The 20617-nt window shown below is 45.0% G+C and overlaps 1 protein-coding gene across 1 annotated transcript in view; it reads right to left on the bottom strand.

Moving 5' to 3' along the window:
* oca2 (oculocutaneous albinism II) overlaps window positions 1–20617 on the bottom strand; it is a 288339-nt gene that overhangs the window by 207513 nt on the left and 60209 nt on the right. Inside the window, exons 5-9 of the mRNA XM_034180628.1 lie at window positions 11217–11274; window positions 10751–10823; window positions 9155–9312; window positions 8984–9066; window positions 401–554 (exon numbers count right to left, since the gene is read on the bottom strand). Of these exons, the coding sequence (XP_034036519.1) occupies window positions 401–554; window positions 8984–9066; window positions 9155–9312; window positions 10751–10823; window positions 11217–11274 (526 nt within the window). The remainder of the gene's footprint in view (window positions 1–400; window positions 555–8983; window positions 9067–9154; window positions 9313–10750; window positions 10824–11216; window positions 11275–20617) is intronic.

Below are 20617 nucleotides of genomic sequence, written 5' to 3'. Positions count from 1 at the left end.
ATGCAAGCTCATGACTGACGGAGTCTAGATTTGTAAATCAAGGGCCATAACTCTGATAAAATGGACCCAACTGAAACCATATGAAAATATGCATATTACCATCCTATAACAAGGACTTGTACTAAGTTTCACAAAATTCTTCCTAAAAGTGTGAGAGGAGTTGATTTCTGAACGCTTATGTCCTTTTATGGACGGACAGACGGACAGACTAACCGGCCAACCGACCGACAGACAGAGCTACGAAATAACCCGGGGAATAAAAACCCATAATTACCATGATATTCATGCCTATGATGAGTGTATATGACCACAACTATATTTAAAATCAAATGAAACACACCTTAAGAAGCTTCTTCTTTTTGCACACAAGATTAAAGATCGGCTAACACTGGACATTTACCTCAAAGATGATGAGTACATAGACACCAGCCAGGATGATTCCAGCTATGGCCACCTGCGTCTCCACATTAACGTAGAGCATCTGATGGGTCATGGATAATGGTACAACCTCATTATCCTGCAGGAAGGCCTGAATGTTGATGACGATGGGACTGCTGCGCGGGACAAGAAACAACACAACTGATGTACAACAGAATGTGTCCAAATAACATTCTGTTTCTCAATTAGAATGTTATTTTTATAGATTCTAATCATGTATAACCAATGTAAATATTTAAGGGCCCCTTCACACATAACACGAAAGACGCAGAAACCGGAAGAAAATCCACAAACCAAACAAGAAAGGGGGAACCACGAAACATTCCACCTGCTGTCGTGAGGGACGCACGGTCAGACATGCATGCACCACACACCGGTGATGGTTTTGTGCATGCTCATGCTTATGCACAAACACAGTGCAAGCAGCTGGAACGTGTTGCACTACATTGCGCTGCTGTTGTGGAGAAAAAAAAAACAGCTGGAACTTGCTGCACCACATCGTGCCTCTGCTGTGGAGAAAAAAATAAAAACCACACACCATGAAAAACATTGCATTTTACTGAATCCCTCTTATCGAGCGGACAATACAAGTATGAACTGTCTGTTCCTCTGTAGGTGACCCATGGTCATAGACGCACAGTCATGACATGACATAAATGAAGCAGTGCACTCTCATCATGTCCACATGTGTTGGCCCGTTGTGTCCGGCCCAACACGCATGTCCTGTCGGCGGCGCGGCACAGGACAGACACCACATCATGTTGAAGAGAGCTCATGTGGGTGACATGACATTCAGATCGCCCACTGCATGTCATGATCTGACGGTCCGTTTCACCTGGGACAGCCTGTCAATGTGTGTGGCACGCTCGCTTGCTCCCTACAGCCCCTCGCAACAGCAATATATGTTTTTATGGATGCCCATATGAGGACAGCAAGCAGACACACGCGCATCACAGTGGACAGTTGTAAGGTCATATCCATCAAAACATGCTACATGTTCCCCAGCTGTGACGTCCAGAACCAGAGGTGTCAAGAGCTGTTGCTGTCGGCGGCCACACCCCCTGTCCGTTCAGCACACACACTAACGTGTCACCCTTATCCCGACACTCTTGCATGCCACATGTGTGTTGCTTGGCAACACCACACTCATGAGGGCACTTAGACAAATTTCACATCCAGCTCGAAAGTGGTTGTCTGCTCACTATTTTTGTGCTAACAGCGCAAATGGCCACACATTTCCTAAATGCTCCGGGAGTGGTACCTGATATTCATGTGTGTTATCTAGAATTTGGCCGATACCTGTCGCGAAAGGGATCAAATGGGCTGTCACAGGGCACTCTGTCTTCTGGCCGCTGGTGTGCACAAATAGTTGTAGCGACAGGTGTATGAGGCATTAGAGGCAGCTCCGATTTTTCACAAATGGCATCCAATTCCTCGTTCGTGCACTAGCTGGCTTCAATCGTGTTATGTGTGAAGGGGCCCTAATGAATGTTTCTCTTTTCTGTGTGTATCCATAGGATCAATTAAATGAATCAGTCTATGATAGAGAGGAGGTTTCAGTCCACCTCCTATTCTGGGCCGTGTTGGTATTTTTAACATGGATGATGGACCACACCATAAACTAAAGACTGACCGTCCTATTGTCCTCGTGAACGAACTATACAAAAGGGCTATTGTCAAACAAATGATCATTTTTATGGCCCGTTTTCTTTAAACATCTCAGGGGATGGATACATGTACATTTCCAGTTCATATCAATTATGTGCTGGACTTCATTCACACTAATCATAAAGAAATTCAAACAGTATAATACTGTATGGTAAATCTGTCTGGAGTAGGCAGTTCTCAATAACTGAGTGAATGTACAAGATGAGACAAATGAAGGAAGCCCACAACACACCAACTGTAACTTTACAGGAACTATAGGTATCTGTGGCTGTGACTGTAGAAACTGTGCATCGTGCAGCTTTTGTCAGCTACATCACCATTCACAGTTTCATAGTGAAGTGGAACACAGAAGGATTTTCTTAAAGAGATGTAAAATTTCAGCCACAAGGCACATGGGAGACTCAAACCTAGATGTGATCTATTTTCTTGAATTAAAATTCTTTCTCCACTCCAGTTCAGCAGGCAGTGTTGTGTGGGCCGCTGAAGAGGAGGTACTGCTGGCCCACCACCACCAGAGGGCGCCCTGCCTGGAGTGCGGGCTCCAGGCACCAGAGGGCGCTACCGCATCATGGGAGTAATCTGGGTGACAGCTGTCACCCATCACCAAACACAGCTGTTTCTACTCAGCACCGAGGTATATCAGGAGGACGGCGTCTCCACCTCAGTGCCGAGATATCGCCTAAGACCAAGGTAACATTCTCTGCAGCATATTCTGTGATTGACAAACTTGTTAAACCTTCAGGACTGGTGACTACTGAGACCCTCCTTCTTTGGATAAGTACTCACCTTCCTGCTGACTTTGCCAAGAGGTGGAGGCGGCTTCTCCCCTCTCTGTACTGGGTGCGTTCATCCACTCCTGTGTGTTCTTGCTCTCTCCTGCCAGCAGTACCGGATCCGACGAGCGGAGGCAGTGGCCACCTGGGAATTCGGGACTTGGCGGTTCCAGTATTTCCAGGGTTCGGTGGCAGTGGAGATCTGGGTGGTTCCGGTTCGACTGAGACGGACGTCTCCTATCTTCGAGCCTGCCCACACGACACCAGCGGATTCGACCCTAAACATTGTGTTTGTTATACTACTCGTGCTTGTTTCAGTAGTAAATCTTGTTTTTTACTTCCTCCATTGTCCATTCATTGCGCCCCCTGTTGTGGGTCCGTGTTCCTACACTTTCACAACAGGATATCTCGGCCAGCGTCATGGATCCCGAGGGGCGTCAACCGGCTGTTGAACGGCCAATGGAAGACCAAGGCGCGGCGGAGGCTTCGGGAGGGGTAATCGGTGAGTTGCAGCGGATCCTCACCGCCTTCACCTCTCGGATCGATTTAATGACCGAGCAGTATGTTCTCCTAAACCGCAGGGTGGAGGCTCTCGCCGCACAAGTGGAGGCGCGCCCTTCGGGCGCCGCTGCGGCTCTCCCTCCCGAGGACCCTGCGCGCGAAAGTGACGTTCCACTGGTCGTTCAACGGTCCCTTCCTCCGTCCCCAGAAGCATACATAAGCCCTCCAGAGCCGTACGGAGGCTGTGAGGAGACGTGCGCGGACTTTCTTATGCAGTGTTCGCTCGTCTTCGCACAGCGTCCCGTGATGTACGCGACTGATGCTAGCAAAGTAGCTTATGTAATAAATCTGCTTCGCGGGGAGGCACGCGCTTGGGCTACAGCGCTCTGGGAGCAGCACTCGCGGCTCCTTCATACATACGATGGGTTTGTACGGGAGCTCAGAACAGTGTTCGACCATCCCAACAGAGGAGAGTCCGCTTCAACCGCACTACTGTCAATAAGACAGGGGCGTCGGAGCGCAGCTGCCTATGCAGTCGCCTTCCGCATCGCGGCGGCGAGATCCGGCTGGAATAGCACTGCCCTCCGCGCTGCCTTGTAAACGGACTGTCACTGGTCCTAAAAGAGCACCTGGTGGCTAAGGACGAACCGCGGGATTTAGATGGGCTCATCGATCTAATCATACGACTCGACAACCGGTTAGAAGAACGCCGCCGGGAACGAGGCGAAGGGCGTGGCCAGGCACGCGTCGTCCCTCTCCCTTCCGGGTCCGATCGAGCTCCGCCCTCCCCACGCTCCTCTGTTCCTGCGCTCCGTGGGGTCACAGCTCCCCCTACTGACGAAGCTAGGGACACGAGTAGGGCAACATTTAGGGCAACAGATGCACAGAGGAGATGGACCCACGGAGCGGTGTCTTGTTTGTGGTTCAATAGAGCACCATGTGAGAGACTGCCCCGAGCGGTCAACGCCAAACGCCCGCCCCTAGAGACTGGGCCAGGGGTGGGTCAAAACATTCACGTGGGACACACCCACATTGCTACACGACTCCCAGTCACGATCCTGTTTGAGGATTCAACCCTGAAGGCCCAGCACTGGTGGACACGGGCTCTGAGGGAATCTGCTTGACAGTAGATGGGCCAGGGAGAATAGGGCACCCTCTGGTGGCTCTTACCTCGCCTGTGCAGGTTCGGGCGTTAGATGGCTCCCTACTCCCACCAATCACGCATAAGACACCCCAGTAACTCTGGTGGTGTCAGGTAACCACCGGGAGGTGATCGAGTTCTTTGTGACTCAGGCCACCTCCCGTGTGGTTTTGGGTTTTCCCTGGATGCTAAAGCACAATCCCCGGATCGATTGGCCGTCCGGGGTAGTGGTTCAGTGGAGCAAAACCTGCCATCGGGAGTGTCTAGGTACCTCGGTTCCTCCCGGCTCCCAAGCTAAGGAGGAGGTCCGAGTCCCGCCCAATCTGAAGGCGGTGCCGGTGGAGTACCATGACCTCGCTGACGTGTTCAGCAAGGATCTGGCTCTCACGCTTCCTCCCCACCGTCCGTATGATTGTGCCATTGATTTGGTTCCAGGCAGTGAGTTCCCGTCCAGTAGGCTGTACAACCTCTCACGGCCGGAACGCGAATCAATGGAGACCTACATCCGGGACTCATTAGCTGCCGGATTGATCCGGAATTCCACCTCACCGATGGGCGCAGGTTTCTTTTTTGTGGGTATAAAAAGATGGCGGGCTTCGTCCATGCATTGATTACAGGGGGTTGAACGAGATCACGGTTCGCAACCGATACCCGTTGCCCTTGTTGGATTCAGTGTTCACTCCCTTGCATGGAGCCAAAATCTTCACCAAGCTGGATCTTAGAAATGCGTATCATTTGGTTCGGATTCGGAAGGGAGACGAATGGAAGACGGCATTTAACACCCCCTTAGGTCATTTTGAGTACCTGGTCATGCCGTTCGGTCTCACTAATGCTCCCGCGACTTTTCAAGCGTTGGTAAACGATGTCTTGCGGGACTTCCTGCACCGGTTCGTCTTCGTATATCTAGACGATATACTCATCTTTTCCCCGGATCCTGAGACTCATGTCCGGCATGTCCGTCAGGTTCTGCAGCGGTTGTTGGAGAACCGTCTGTTTGTGAAGGCCGAGAAGTGTGAGTTCCACCGCACTTCTTTGTCCTTCCTGGGGTTTATCATCTCCTCCAACTCCGTCGCCCCGGACCCGGCCAAGGTTGCGGCGGTGAGAGATTGGCCCCAACCAACAAGCCGTAGGAAGCTGCAACAGTTCCTCGGTTTTGCTAATTTCTATAGGAGGTTCATTAAGGGCTACAGTCAGGTAGTTAGCCCCCCTGACAGCCCTGACCTCTCCCAAAGTTCCCTTCACCTGGTCGGACCGGTGCGAGGGCCGCGTTCAAGGAGTTGAAACGGCGCTTCTCGTCTGCACCAGTTCTGGTGCAGCCCGATCCTAGCCGCCAGTTAGTGGTTGAAGTGGACGCCTCGGACTCAGGGATAGGAGCGGTGCTCTCCCAGAGCGGGAAGACCGATAAGGTCCTTCACCCGTGTGCCTATTTTTCTCGCAGGTTGACCCCCGCTGAACGGAATTATGACGTCGGCAATCGGGAACTCCTTGCTGTGAAAGAGGCCCTCGAAGAGTGGAGACATCTGTTGGAGGGAACAGCCGTGCCATTCACGGTTTTCACTGACCATCGGAACCTGGAGTACATCAGAACCGCCAAGCGTCTGAACCCCAGGCAAGCCCGCTGGTCACTGTTCTTTGGCCGTTTTGACTTCCGGATTACCTACCGCCCCGGGACCAAGAATCAGAGATCGGATGCGTTGTCCCGGGTGCACGAAGATGAGGTCAAAACGGAACCGTCGGATCCCCCGGATCCCATCATCCCGGAGTCCGCTATCGTGGCCGCCCTCACCTGGGACGTGGAGAAGACCGTCCGGGAGGCCCTGACCCGTGTCCCGGACCCCGGAAACGGACCAAAAAACAGACTGTACGTCCCACCAGAAGCTAGGGCCGCAGTCCTGGACTTCTGTCACCGTTCTAAGCTCTCCTGTCACCCAGGGGTGCGAAGGACCGTGGCAGTCGTCCGGCAACGCTTCTGGTGGGCATCCCTGGAGACCGACGTCCGGGACTACGTCCAGGCCTGTACCACCTGCGCCAGGGGCAAGGCCGATCATAGAAAGACCTCAGGGCAACTACAGCCATTGCCTGTGCCTCATCGCCCCTGGTCCCACATCGGCCTGGATTTCGTCACGGGTCTCCCGCCGTCCCAGGGAAACACTGTCATCTTCACGATAGTGGACCGTTTCTCCAAGGCGGCCCACTTCGTGGCCCTCCCGAAGCTCCCTACGGCCCAGGAGACAGCGGACCTCCTGGTCCACCACGTCGTCCGTCTGCATGGCATACCATCAGACATCGTCTCCGATCGCGGTCCCCAGTTCACCTCGCATGTCTGGAGGAGCTTCTGCCGGGAACTGGGGGCCACGGTCAGCCTCTCGTCTGGGTACCATCCCCAGACCAACGGGCAGGCAGAGCGGGCGAATCAAGAACTGGAGCAGACACTTCGCTGTGTGACAGCCGCGCACCCGACGGCCTGGAGTACCCACCTGGCCTGGATCGAGTACGCCCACAACAGTCAAGTGTCATCAGCCACCGGCCTCTCCCCGTTTGAGGTGTGCTTGGGGTATCAGCCCCCCTTGTTTCCGGTGGTTGAGGGAGAGGTCGGTGTGCCCTCGGTCCAGGCCCACCTACGGAAGTGCCGTCGGGGTGTGGCGGGCCGCCCGCTCTGCCTTGTTGCAGGCCCGGACGAGGGCGAAGAAACATGCAGACCGGCGACGAGCCCCGGCCCCCAAGTATCGTCCTGGGCAGGAGGTCTGGTTGTCCACCAAGGACATTCCCCTACAGGTTGACTCACCTAAACTGCAAGAACGATACATCGGACCGTATAAAATCCTCAAGGTCATCAACCCCGCCGCAGTGAGGCTCCAGCTTCCGGCCTCACTGCGGATCCATCCAGTTTTCCATGTTTCCCGGATCAAGCCTCTTCACACCTCACCCCTCTGCACCCCGGGTCCGGCACCGCCTCCTGCCCGGATCATCGACGGAGCACCGGCTTGGACTGTCCGCCGGCTCCTTGACATCCGTCGGATGGGCCGGGGTTTTCAGTATCTGGTGGACTGGGAGGGGTACGGCCCCGAGGAGCGCTCCTGGGTGAAGAAGGGCTTCATCCTGGACCCGGCCCTCCTGGCCGACTTCTACCGACACCATCCGGACAAGCCCGGTCGTGCGCCAGGAGGCGCCCGTTGAGGGGGGGGTCCTGTTGTGTGGGCCGCTGAAGAGGAGGTACTGCTGGCCCACCACCACCAGAGGGCGCCCTGCCTGGAGTGCGGGCTCCAGGCACCAGAGGGCGCTACCGCATCATGGGAGTAATCTGGGTGACAGCTGTCACCCATCACCAAACACAGCTGTTTCTACTCAGCACCGAGGTATATCAGGAGGACGGCGTCTCCACCTCAGTGCCGAGATATCGCCTAAGACCAAGGTAACATTCTCTGCAGCATATTCTGTGATTGACAAACTTGTTAAACCTTTCAGGACTGGTGACTACTGAGACCCTCCTTCTTTGGATAAGTACTCACCTTCCTGCTGAACTTTGCCAAGAGGTGGAGGCGGCTTCTCCCCTCTCTGTACTGGGTGCGTTCATCCACTCCTGTGTGTTCTTGCTCTCTCCTGCCAGCAGTACCGGATCCGACGAGCGGAGGCAGTGGCCACCTGGGAATTCGGGACTTGGCGGTTCCAGTATTTCCAGGGTTCGGTGGCAGTGGAGATCTGGGTGGTTCCGGTTCGACTGAGACGGACGTCTCCTATCTTCGAGCCTGCCCACACGACACCAGCGGATTCGACCCTAAACATTGTGTTTGTTATACTACTCGTGCTTGTTTCAGTAGTAAATCTTGTTTTTTACTTCCTCCATTGTCCATTCATTGCGCCCCCTGTTGTGGGTCCGTGTTCCTACACTTTCACAACAGGCAGATGGTGCACAATTCCCAGTGTCTCCAATTATATCCACAAAAGCCTATAACTCTATAAGAGTTGTCTGGGTATCTTGGTAGTTTCACTCACTCAACTCCTTCTTGCATCGTGACTTTTTGACAATTGCCTGCACCAGTCATACTTACCACACAGCCTCATACTGTATGAATTTCTTAATGATTAATGTAAATTAAGCCTGAGACACATTCACTGACTTGGAAATGTTCATGTGTCATCCCCTGTCAAAATAAAACTGGTTGTTAAAGTATTGATTTGTGAATTTTCCACGATATCTGATCAGCTGATCTACTCTGATTAGTTCAGGGACAAATGGAAAATGTGCATTACTTTGGGTCTTGAGACCAGGACAGAGAAACATTGGACTAAACCAGAGGTGTTTCTCCATGAACACACATACAGAATTGTGAGATTCTGATTATGCGTAACACAAACCCCTCCATTATTTAACTGTAAAAAGTAAATAGAGACTGGTTTTGAACACAGTTGCCCTTTAAAATGAAACTGTGAAAATCAGAAAGTCACACAAAGTTTGGAATACCTGCCGAGCATCTCAAATGTTTTTGTTAACAGCATCTGATCACTTTGTTCGCCATTCAGTGGAATGGTCCAGTTATGAGTCACCTGTAGGTGCAAAACAAACTTGAATTTCACAATAATTAATCCACCGTCCATATGTCTGACAGACAGAAGCTAAATAGGTGACAGAGACCTGCTGAGTCCTCCTCCTGCGCTGTCCCGCCTGCTCAGCCTGCTCCACCTGGATCAGGATGTATTCTTTGGTGTTGAGGTCAACCATCCTTCCTGTGAACGGTCCTGCCACCTGAAGCTTCAGCAAAGCATTGTCCCGAAAGTCTGTCATGTTCATCGCTGTCAGAAAAAGAATATTAAAGAAAAAAAACCCCAGGCAGGCGAAATCTATCAATGTGTACAGGGTGACCCCCCCCCCCCACCACCACCACCACCACCAAAAAACAAACAGAACCCGTAAAACTTGTAATAAATCCTACAAAGGTTTCAAAAAATTTCAAGAAATTTGATGGATTTAAACTTCAGTCATTGTACGATGATTCCCCAAAGTTTCAGTTATCTTGGTCGCTTTGCATAAAAGTCATGTTCTTTCAAAATCACTCTTGTAGAGAAGAATTTCTTCTCTACAAGAGTCAAGACAGAAGTCAGACTACCAGAGCAAGAATTTTAGCTGAGGAAGCTTCTGTGATTTGAAGCGAAACGTCCTCGCGTCAAGCAACCCAGTCTAGTCGAAGATTCGAGCTTCTCTACTATGGAAACCACCTGGACAACTGAGAGCCTACACAGAAACATGCTCCACATGGTATAATTTGTTGGTGAAATAGGCCTCCAGGCAAAATGTCTTTTCCTTGGATGACCAAGACATGTTGGGGAAGACGACTGGAACAACTGCCTTCCCCAAGTGACGAAGATAAGATAAACTTTGGGAAATGATTGTATCAAAATTTCTTGAAATTTGCTGGACTTAAACTTTAATTTTTATGGGTTCAAGGGTTTTTATGGGGGGGGGGGGGGGGGGCACCCTGTACATGGAAAACAGGCTAAAACCAAAACTTTTACATTCTTTTAATAATCAAAGTTTTACTTTTTATATTCTTTGTGTTTAAACGTATTACATTTGTACAATTTTCATTTATTTCTCAGCCTTTGGGAATCTTTTCAGCTTCAAAATATCATACATAGGATGTTTAGCCATCTGAATTCCAAACTGCTTCTGCAGATTTATTGTTTTTTTACATTTTTTTTACTTGCTCTGGACTGATTTTTCACTGTATCTGTGCAAGTCGTACACCTCAAAGGTGCAGTGCAAATCTTGCAAGTCCTTGGTGAGAATTGGAGAAAACAGAAGTGTGTTTAGTGCAGTATGATACCGTTGCAATGGCATAAACAATAAAAGAAGTAAAAAGGTGATCAGTTATTTTGTGAAAATTGTATAAAGAAAATTAAAAAACAAAAGAAAAAAGGAACCTATATTTTTTTTTTATGAAAAAGGGGGCTCCACATTGTATGTATATGTATGCTATACATACGTATGTACCTTTTTTGTTCTATTCTGTTCTTTCATCAGCCTTTTTTTTTTTTTTTTGCTTTCTCTCTCTGTCTCCCTCTGGTGTCCATGGATGGGGTTGCAATGTTCTTTTGTTGCACACCTGATTCAGTTAATTTTCTCACTTCTTTTGAGTTTCTTGTTTTTGTTTTTTGTTGTTTGCTTGTTTGTTTTTTGAGGAAATGACTTGAAACAGGCCTATGCGTGTTTAGATGTATCAGAAAAGGATACAGAAACCCTCTGTTGATGAGACCGCCAGCATCCTCCAGGGGTTGTCTCGATCTGGGTACATGCTGAAAAACAACTGAAACCACAATAAATTCATCAACACAAGTTCTTAATTTATTCCATACAAGTCATATCAGAACATAGCAGATACTGATGTGGAAAAAATGTGTTATATTTTCACAACAAGTATTTCTGTTGTTCAGTTCACAAGATAATACCAAAAGAAAAAGATTATTAATGAATTGTTGTCATCTATGACTGATCAAATCATGGTGTTTAATTTCAAGTTTGGACCATCAGTCTAATCTGTGCACCATTCGACTGCAGAATGACTTGTGTCTATATGGAAGCTGTGTGTAATATTACAGTGCACTGGAATATGAATATAACACTGCTGTCGATGGATTTTAAAAATCAGTGCATTTATTTTTGTCAGTCCCAATTACAACACAGTGGACTCATCACTTACACTGCAGAGGACAACAACAGTAAATATAACGCAGATTGTGGAGACTCTGAAGCAGCATCTGAAAAAAGAAACAGCAGTCAATAGTGCACACACGTCCTCCAGCAAAACACTTCAGTCCATCTTCACAGAGATACTTGCGTACACCCTAGCCGTATGTGTGTGTGTGTGTGTGTGTGTGTGTGTGTGTGTGTGTGTGTGTGTGTGTGTGTGTGTGTGTGTGTGTGTGTGTGTGTGTGTGTGTGTGTGTGTGTGTGTGTACGTACCACTGGTAACTAATTTTCCTGAATGTTTCAAAATAAAAGCATTTTAACAGCAGCTCTGATCTTCATCCCAGCAACATAATGAAGGTGTCATTGTTTGTTTGTTTTTTTTTTGTTTGTTTGTTTGTTTGTTTTTATGAAGGTGTCATTGGTAGTTTCCACGCAACACAGACGTCATTGTCATGCCAGTGTCTGTGTCCTCTAGATGGCACATCGCTATCATCCATCACAAGAAAGCATACGCGCTTTACACCACCAAATCCAGTTTGAAAGTCAAGTGTGGTGTGTGTTGTGGCACTTAAACAGTGCAATAATCAGTGGTGGGCACAGTTCAGCTAATCCGATAGCAGATAATTATTGAAGCTAATGTTTTTGCTAGTGGATTAGCTTTTCAGATAAGTTTTGAAACTATCATCGGACCAATTATCTTCCGATAAATTTATTTCCGATAAATTTATTTCCGATAACTTTCAGGTCGATAACATTTTCTTTTTTTTTTTCTTTTTGCTGGTAAAGTGAGCAAAGTTTAACGGTCAAAAACATTTGTAAACCCTAAAATCAAACATTTTAGTCCATCTTTTTTTTTCTTCAAAACGTTATTTCAACAAATGCTATAACAAACAGTAAACGAACAAAAAACAAGGCCACAATAACGTTCTCAGTATTATAATGAGAAATAGAGATTTAAAAAAAGAAAAGGGGAAAAAAAAATATGCATTTTTACATTTACTGTTGGCCGAATATAAATCCCCCTTAGTAAGCCTCACTCTGATTGGATCGTTCTCGAGAGCGGCATTCTGATTGGCTGTAACTGAAGCCGGGCGCTTTCTTTTTTTCCCTCCCTTTCCTCTTCCAACAGGATTAAATGTACAAACCATCTTGGCATTTAACAATTTGAAACATTCTAGTGCAGTTTACAAGGCACTGGTAACTTAACAAAAGAAGAAAAGAAGAGAGACATTCACACACACACACACACACACACACATTCATATTTTTTACATTTTAGTCCATCTGTTGTGTGTTTATTTATGGCAGACTGGCTGTCGCTTGCTGATGATGTCATCATTAAGTGAAAAACGTGATTGGCCTGTTGACGCAGGGAGCATTGTGGATAGTGTAGTTCAGGTTCACTTTGGACATTACAGTGTTTCTGTCTCTTGTCCCTTTGGAAATCTGCTGCAAAACCCCTCACACATCATGCAAAAAGAATGATTTAAATATCTAAAGGACACTGGATTACTTCATCACATCTAAACAAATGACTATGGCTGCCAGGAATTAAGGTTTCGTAAAATCTCAGCGATCAGTCACCAGCCCAGTAGGTGGCGGTAAATGCACCTTAAACTGGTGCCGTCTTCCACTGGATCTGAAAGAACAAGAAGAAGAAGTCTGCTCAACAGACTGGGACGTTTCTTCACCGTTTAAACCGTTTTGGATAATCTCAGGATGATTTTTTTTTTCAGATGTACCCCAGTGAAACTAACACGTAAGAATTTATATTTACTAAGTGTAGTTTACTCTGCCAATCAATGCATTAAAATGCATGGACATATTTTGGTTGTTTAAGTCGTAGGGTTGAAAGCGTGTGATAAAAGCGGCAGCTTTTAGCTCGTAAATGACGGTGTATCTAATACCGAGATAAACTGTGACTTCTAAAACTGTGTTTTACTGCTTTTGAAAGATGATGACAGTGTTTGGGGTTTTATTTTTTTATTCATTCACTTTTCGTGCATTCTTGTATGTTTGTGATCCTTGAATTTACCCAGCAGCATCTGCAACGCTTAAAGTGAAACTGGTTTATCAGAAGCCAACAGTGTAATCTGATGTGGCCACGTCCGAATCAATACTAATAGTTATCGGTTATCGGCTATCTGTAATAAAGATACATTTTTTAGCAGTTTATTGGTTTATCGTCATAAAAGATAACTTTTCAGTTATCTGATTAATGGTTATCGAAGATAACGTTTTGGTTAGCTGTGCCCACCACTGGTAATAATGTTTGTAGACTGGACAGCATGGTGTCCAAGTGGTTAGTGCACGTGCTTGCCAAACTGAAGGTTGCAGTTTCAGGTCCACTTGTCCCCATTGTCCATATAATGTGCAGTTGCATCAGTACACTGATTGCAAAATGGTACATAACTGGAACTTCAAACTAAACTGCCTGCCAAAAATAACAAGACAAAAAAGTAAAAACTAATGGGGGGGAAAGTACAATGCTGCTTTGTATCCTATTTTAAATGCTGCCTTTCTCCTTCTCCAGCTGGGCTGTCTTTGCAAATGGGGGTCATCCACATGTTAATCATGATTTGAAGCAAAACCACACCTGCTGATATGTAATAATTCTTGCTTTGATACACATTACAAAACTAATCACACACAGAGTCTTACAAAAAGGAAAGCTAACTCCACGAGTCACAGAGCACACAACAGCATGCACAACAGCATGCACAACAGCGCGCACAATGTCTAAAGAGAGACAAATAACTGTGAACCTTAACTCAAACTTTATTTATAGAGGACATTTAAAACAACCAGAGTTGACCAAAGTGCTGTACACATTAAAATAAGATAATTAATAAAATACAGCAATACAATAAATGTAAATACTAAAATACATAATGCAGTGCTATAAAACAAAGAAAAGCAACTGGAAGCCAATGCAGGGAGGCTAGGACAGAACATATGTGGTCCCGCTTGCCTTTGCGAGTAAGGAGACGACCAGACACATTTTGTACCAGCGGCAGGCAGTGCAAGAGTGTGTGGTGTGTGTGCCTTTAAGGTGGCAGTAATTAAACCATTACTTAAAAAGCCATCACTTGACCCAGCTATCTTAGCTAATTATAGGCCAATCTCCAACCTTCCTTTTCTCTCAAAGATTCTTGAAAGGGTAGTTGTATGTATGTAGATATGTCATTCAAAGTGCATATTAAACAAATATGTAGGACTGCCTTTTTGCATTTACACAATATCTCTAAAATCAGAAAGGTCTTGTCTCAGAGTGATGCTGAAAAACTAATTCATGCATTTATTTCCTCTAGGCTGGACTATTGTAATTCATTATTATCAGGTTGTCCTAAAAGTTCCCTAAAAAGCCTTCAGTTGGTTCAGAATGCTGCAGCTAGAGTACTGACGGGGACTAGCAGGAGAGAGCATATCTCACCCGTGTTGGCCTCTCTTCATTGGCTTCCTGTTAATTCTAGAATAGAATTTAAAATTCTTCTTCTTACTTATAAGGTTTTGAATAATCAGGTCCCATCCTATCTTAGGGACCTCGTAGTACCATATTACCCCATTAGAGCGCTTCGCTCTCAGACTGCGGGCTTACTTGTAGTTCCTAGGGTTTGTAAGAGTAGAATGGGAGGCAGAGCCTTCAGCTTTCAGGCTCCTCTCCTGTGGAACCAGCTCCCAATTCAGATCAGGGAGACAGATACCCTCTCTACTTTTAAGATTAGGCTTAAAACTTTCCTTTTCGCTAAGGCTTATAGTTAGGGCTGGATCGGGTGACCCTGGACCATCCCTTGGTTATGTTGCTTTAGACGTAGACTGTGGGGGGGTTCCCATGATGCACTGTTTCTTTCTTTTTTTGCTCCGTATGCATCACTCTGCATTTAATCATTAGTGATTGATCTCTGCCCCCCTTCTCGGCATGTCTTTTTCCTGGTTCTTTCCCTCAGCCCCAACCAGTCTCAGCAGAAGACTGCCCCTCCCTGAGCCTGGTTCTGCTGGAGGTTTCTTCCTGTTAAAAGGGAGTTTTTCCTTCCCACTGTGGCCAAGTGCTTGCTCATAGGAGGTCGTTTTGACCGTTGGGGTTTTTCATGGTTATTGTATGGCCTTGCCTTGCAATATGGAGCGCCTTGGGGCAACTGTTTGTTGTGATTTGGCGCTATATAAGAAAAAAGTTGATTGATTGATTGGTCCAGGCCAAAATACTATGAGTTATAGTAATCCAAACATGTGTTAATAAAAGCATGGATTACAGTCTCAAAATCTTTCACTTTAGATAAAACCCATACATGGATAGTTTTCACAACCAAACTAACCTGGCGATTAAGTTTCAGCCTATCATCAAATATCACACCAAGCTTTTTTACTGACGACCGGATGTTTGGTGTTGGGGGCCCGGAAAGCCAGCAGAAACATCTGTTGGACCACATCCAAACATTATAATTTCAGTCTTGTTTTCATTTAAATTCAAAAGTTTGCAGTCATCCGGATCTTAACATCGTTTACACAATCAAACGATGTCTGTATGGAATCATTGAATCTTGACGTAGGTAGAGCTGGACATCATCTGCATAACAATGAAAAGAAAGAATGTATTTTGTTAAAATTGACCCTAATGGTAACATACGAGGTCTATTAGAAAAGTATCCGACCTTATTATTTTTTTCAAAAACTATATGACAAAGTGACAAAGTTTTTAAATTCGGCACACAAAATATTCAAATAGAAAAAAAATGAACAATTCCACAAACAAACACAGACAAAACTCCGAAAGGGTGTGGGCTGAAGCAAAGCTTATTAGCGCCCACCCCTGCTAGTACAAGTCCAACAATTCTAATCAGTCATATTTACATAAATATAAATTCACTACTACATGTCGTCACACAGACATACACATCAATATACTATTCACTTATAATTATATTTATATAGTACCAGATCATAAGAAAGTCGAATCAAGGCACTTTACGCCAGTAAGGACTAACCTTACCAACCCCCAGAGCAAGCACTAGGCAACTGTGGTGAGGAAAAACTCCCTATAAGGAAGAAACCTCAAGCAGACCAGGCTCTTGGGGGTGACTCTCTGCTTGGGCTGTGCCACATATACCTATATACATACGTATATACTTTACAAACATAAATATATACATACATATACACAGTCACTTATATACATATACACCTACCCATATCTATATATCTACATACGCATATACATACCCACACATTCAAATATACAATAAGTCCCACTTATAAATTGAACATTCCATATAAATCAAATTATATTTGCTTCTTTATGATACTTAGACATAATGTTCTTTTTGAGTAGTTTCTTAAATCTCACTAAGGTACTACTCATTCTAACCTCTGTTGAACATTTGTTCCATTTCCTCACCCCAACCACAGACACACAAAAACCCTTTACATTTGTTCTTACTGGTGGTTTCATAAAAATTGCACAACCTCTTAAACTATATCTGGATTCCCTCAATCGGAACAGACTCTGGACATGTCTCGGTAAGGCTTGGTTTTTCGCTCGAAATAAAGTTTGAATTGTAATGTAATCGACCAAATCAATGAATTTTAATAAATTTAAAGACACAAATAGAGAATGAGTTGGTTCACGATATTGTTTATTGCAGATGATTCGTATGGCTCGTTTTTGCAAAAGGAATATTGGATTGGTATTTGATTTGTAAGTGTTTCCCCATGACTCAACACAATATGTCATATATGGTACCATCAGAGAATGATATAAAGTAAGTAACCCTTCTTGCGGCAGTAGGTCTTTGGCTTTATACAAAATGGCTATAGTTTTTTGATTTCACATAATTTATATGTGGTTTCCAGCTAAGTTTATTATCAATTATAACACCTAAAAATTTATTCTCTGTTACTAACTCAATTTCCTTATTGTTTATAGTTAAATTTTTACATTTGGGTGCCTGTTTATTTCCAAATATAATACATTTAGTTTTCCCAAGGTTGAGTGACAACTTATTAGCGTCAAACCAAACCTTAAATTTTTCCAGTTCTTTCTCCACTATGTCCAGAAGCTGTTAAAGATTTTCACCGCTACAGAACACAGTTGTATCATCCGCAAAAAGGACACATCTCAGTGAACTCGACACCCAACTTATATCATTTATATAGATTATAAACAACAAAGGACCCAGCACTGAGCCCTGCGGCACCCCACATGTGACATCCCTAAGTTCAGAATTTGTATTATTGAATTGAACATACTGAAATCTGCCTTGTAAATAACTAGCTATCCATTCATATGCCAGACCTCTGATTCCATATTTCTGCAGTTTACTTAATAGTATTCCATGGTTAATTGTGTCAAACGCTTTCTGTAAATAAAAAAAAAACACCTATTGTGTATTGTTTATTATCAATTGCAGTTGCTATACTTTCCACAAAGTCCATCAAAGCATGTGATGTAGTTTGAGACCTTCTGAATCCATATTGTTCTTCACAAATGATGTTATGCTTCAGTAAATAATCATTTAATCTTTTAGCAAATATTTTTTCCAAAATTTTGGAAAATTGTGGCAGGAGTGATATAGGTCTATAATTAGAAAATGTGTGTTTGTCACCAGTTTTAAACAGAGGAATTACTTTGGCTATTTTCATTTGAGAAGGAAATTTACCAGTACTTAGTGACATATTGGATTTTTATTTTATTTTAGCACTGTTGTCGTGCGTTACCTGTGCTGCTCCACAGCCTGTCTAGTGTCGGATTCCCTGTTTGGGAATCCGCTAGCTTAGCGTAGCTACTAGCTCTTAGCCGTTTTAGCATGGCGGCTTCTCCTGTCTCTCCCGTACTTTTCTGCTCTGGGTGTGAAATGTTTAGTTATTCCTCGGCCTCTTTTAGCAGTAACGGTACTTGTAATAAGTGCAGCTTATTCGTAGCTTTGGAGGCCAGGCTGGGCGAATTGGAGGCTCGGCTCCGCACCGTGGAAAATTCTACAGCTAGCCAGGCCCCTGTAGTCGGTGCGGACCAAGGTAGCTTAGCCACCGTTAGTTCCCCCCTGGCAGACCCCGTGCAGTCGGGAAGGCAGGCTGACTGGGTGACTGTGAGGAGGAAGCGTAGCCCTAAACAGAAGCCCCGTGTACACCGTCAACCCGTTCACATCTCTAACCGTTTTTCCCCACTCGACGATACACTCGCCGAGGATCAAACTCTGGTTATTGGCGACTCTGTTTTGAGAAATGTGAAGTTAGCGACACCAGCAACCATTGTCAATTGTCTTCCGGGGGCCAGAGCAGGCGACATCGAAGGACATTTGAAATTGCTGGCTAAGGCTAAGCGTAAATTTGGTAAGATTGTAATTCACATCGGCAGTAATGACACTCGGTTACGCCAATCGGAGGTCACTAAAATTAACATTGAATCGGTGTGTAACTTTGCAAAAACAATGTCGGACTCTGTTGTTTTCTCTGGGCCCCTCCCCAATCAGACCGGGAGTGACATGTTTAGCCGCATGTTCTCCTTGAATTGCTGGCTGTCTGAGTGGTGTCCAAAAATGAGGTGGGCTTCATTGATAATTGGCAAAGCTTCTGGGGAAAACCTGGTCTTGTTAGGAGAGACGGCATCCATCCCACTTTAGAGGGAGCAGCTCTCATTTCTAGAAATCTGGCCAATTTTTTGGGATCCTCCAAACTGTGACTGTCTAGCGTTGGGACCAGGAGGCAGAGCTGTGGTCTTATACACCTCTCTGCAGCTTCTCTCCCCCTGCCATCCCCCTATTACCCCATCCCCGTAGAGACGGTGCCTGCTCCCAGACCACCAATAACTAGCAAAAATCTATTTAAGCATAAAAATTCAAAAAGAAAAAATAATATAGCACCTTCAATTGCGCCACAGACTAAAACAGTTAAATGTGGTCTATTAAACATTAGGTCTCTTTCTTCTAAGTCCCTGTTGGTAAATGATATAATAATTGATCAACGTATTGATTTATTCTGCCTAACAGAAACTTGGTTACAGCAGGATGAATATGTTAGTTTAAATGAGTCAACACCCCCGAGTCACACTAACTGTCAGAATGCTCGTAGCACGGGCCGGGGTGGAGGATTAGCAGCAATCTTCCATTCCAGCTTATTAATTAATCAAAAACCTAGACAGAGCTTTAATTCATTTGAAAGCTTGTCTCTTAGTCTTGTCCATCCAAATTGGAAGTCCCAAAAACCAGTTTTATTTGTTATTATCTATCGTCCACCTGGTCGTTACTGTGAGTTTCTCTGTGAATTTTCAGACCTTTTGTCTGACTTAGTGCTTAGCTCAGATAAGATAATTATAGTGGGCGATTTTAACATCCACACAGATGCTGAGAATGACAGCCTCAACACTGCATTTTATCTATTATTAGACTCTATCGGCTTTGCTCAAAAAGTAAATGAGTCCACCCACCACTTTAATCATATTTTAGATCTTGTTCTGACTTATGGTATGGAAATAGAAGACTTAACAGTATTCCCTGAAAACTCCCTTTTGTCTGATCATTTTTTAATAACATTTACATTTACCCTGATGGACTACCCTGCAGTGGGGAATAAGTTTCATTACACTAGAAGTCTTTCAGAAAGCGCTGTAACTAGGTTTAAGGATATGATTCCTTCTTTATGTTCTCTAATGTCATATACCAACACAGAGCAGAGTAGCTACCTAAACTCTGTAAGGGAGTTAGAGTATCTTGTCAATAGTTTTACATCCTCATTGAAGACAACTTTGGATGCTGTAGCTCCTCTGAAAAAGAGAGCTTTAAATCAGAAGTGTCTGACTCCGTGGTATAACTCACAAACTCGTAGCTTAAAGCTGATAACCCGTAAGTTGGAGAGGAAATGGCGTCTCACTAATTTAGAAGATCTTCACTTAGCCTGGAAAAAGAGTTTGTTGCTCTATAAGAAAGCCCTTCGTGAAGCTAGGACATCTTTCTACTCATCACTAATTGAAGAAAATAAGAACAACCCCAGGTTTCTTTTCAGCACTGTAGCCAGGCTGACAAAGAGTCAGAGCTCTATTGAGCTGAGTATTCCATTAACTTTAACTAGTAATGACTTCATGACTTTCTTTGCTAACAAAATTTTGACTATTAGAGAAAAAATTACTCATAACCATCCCAAAGATGTATCGTTATCTTTGGCTGCTTTCAGTGATGCCGGTATTTGGTTAGACTCTTTCTCTCCGATTGTTCTGTCTGAGTTATTTTCATTAGTTACTTCATCCAAACCATCAACATGCTTATTAGACCCCATTCCTGCCAGGCTGCTCAAGGAAGTCCTACCATTATTTAATGCTTCAATCTTAAATATGATCAATCTATCTTTGTTAGTTGGTTATGTACCACAGGCCTTTAAGGTGGCAGTAATTAAACCATTACTTAAAAGCCATCACTTGACCCAGCT

The sequence above is a fragment of the Thalassophryne amazonica genome, chromosome 10 (genome assembly GCF_902500255.1).
Source record: "Thalassophryne amazonica chromosome 10, fThaAma1.1, whole genome shotgun sequence".
Taxonomy (NCBI): domain Eukaryota; kingdom Metazoa; phylum Chordata; class Actinopteri; order Batrachoidiformes; family Batrachoididae; genus Thalassophryne; species Thalassophryne amazonica.
This window is presented reverse-complemented; position numbering and strand designations above follow the sequence as displayed.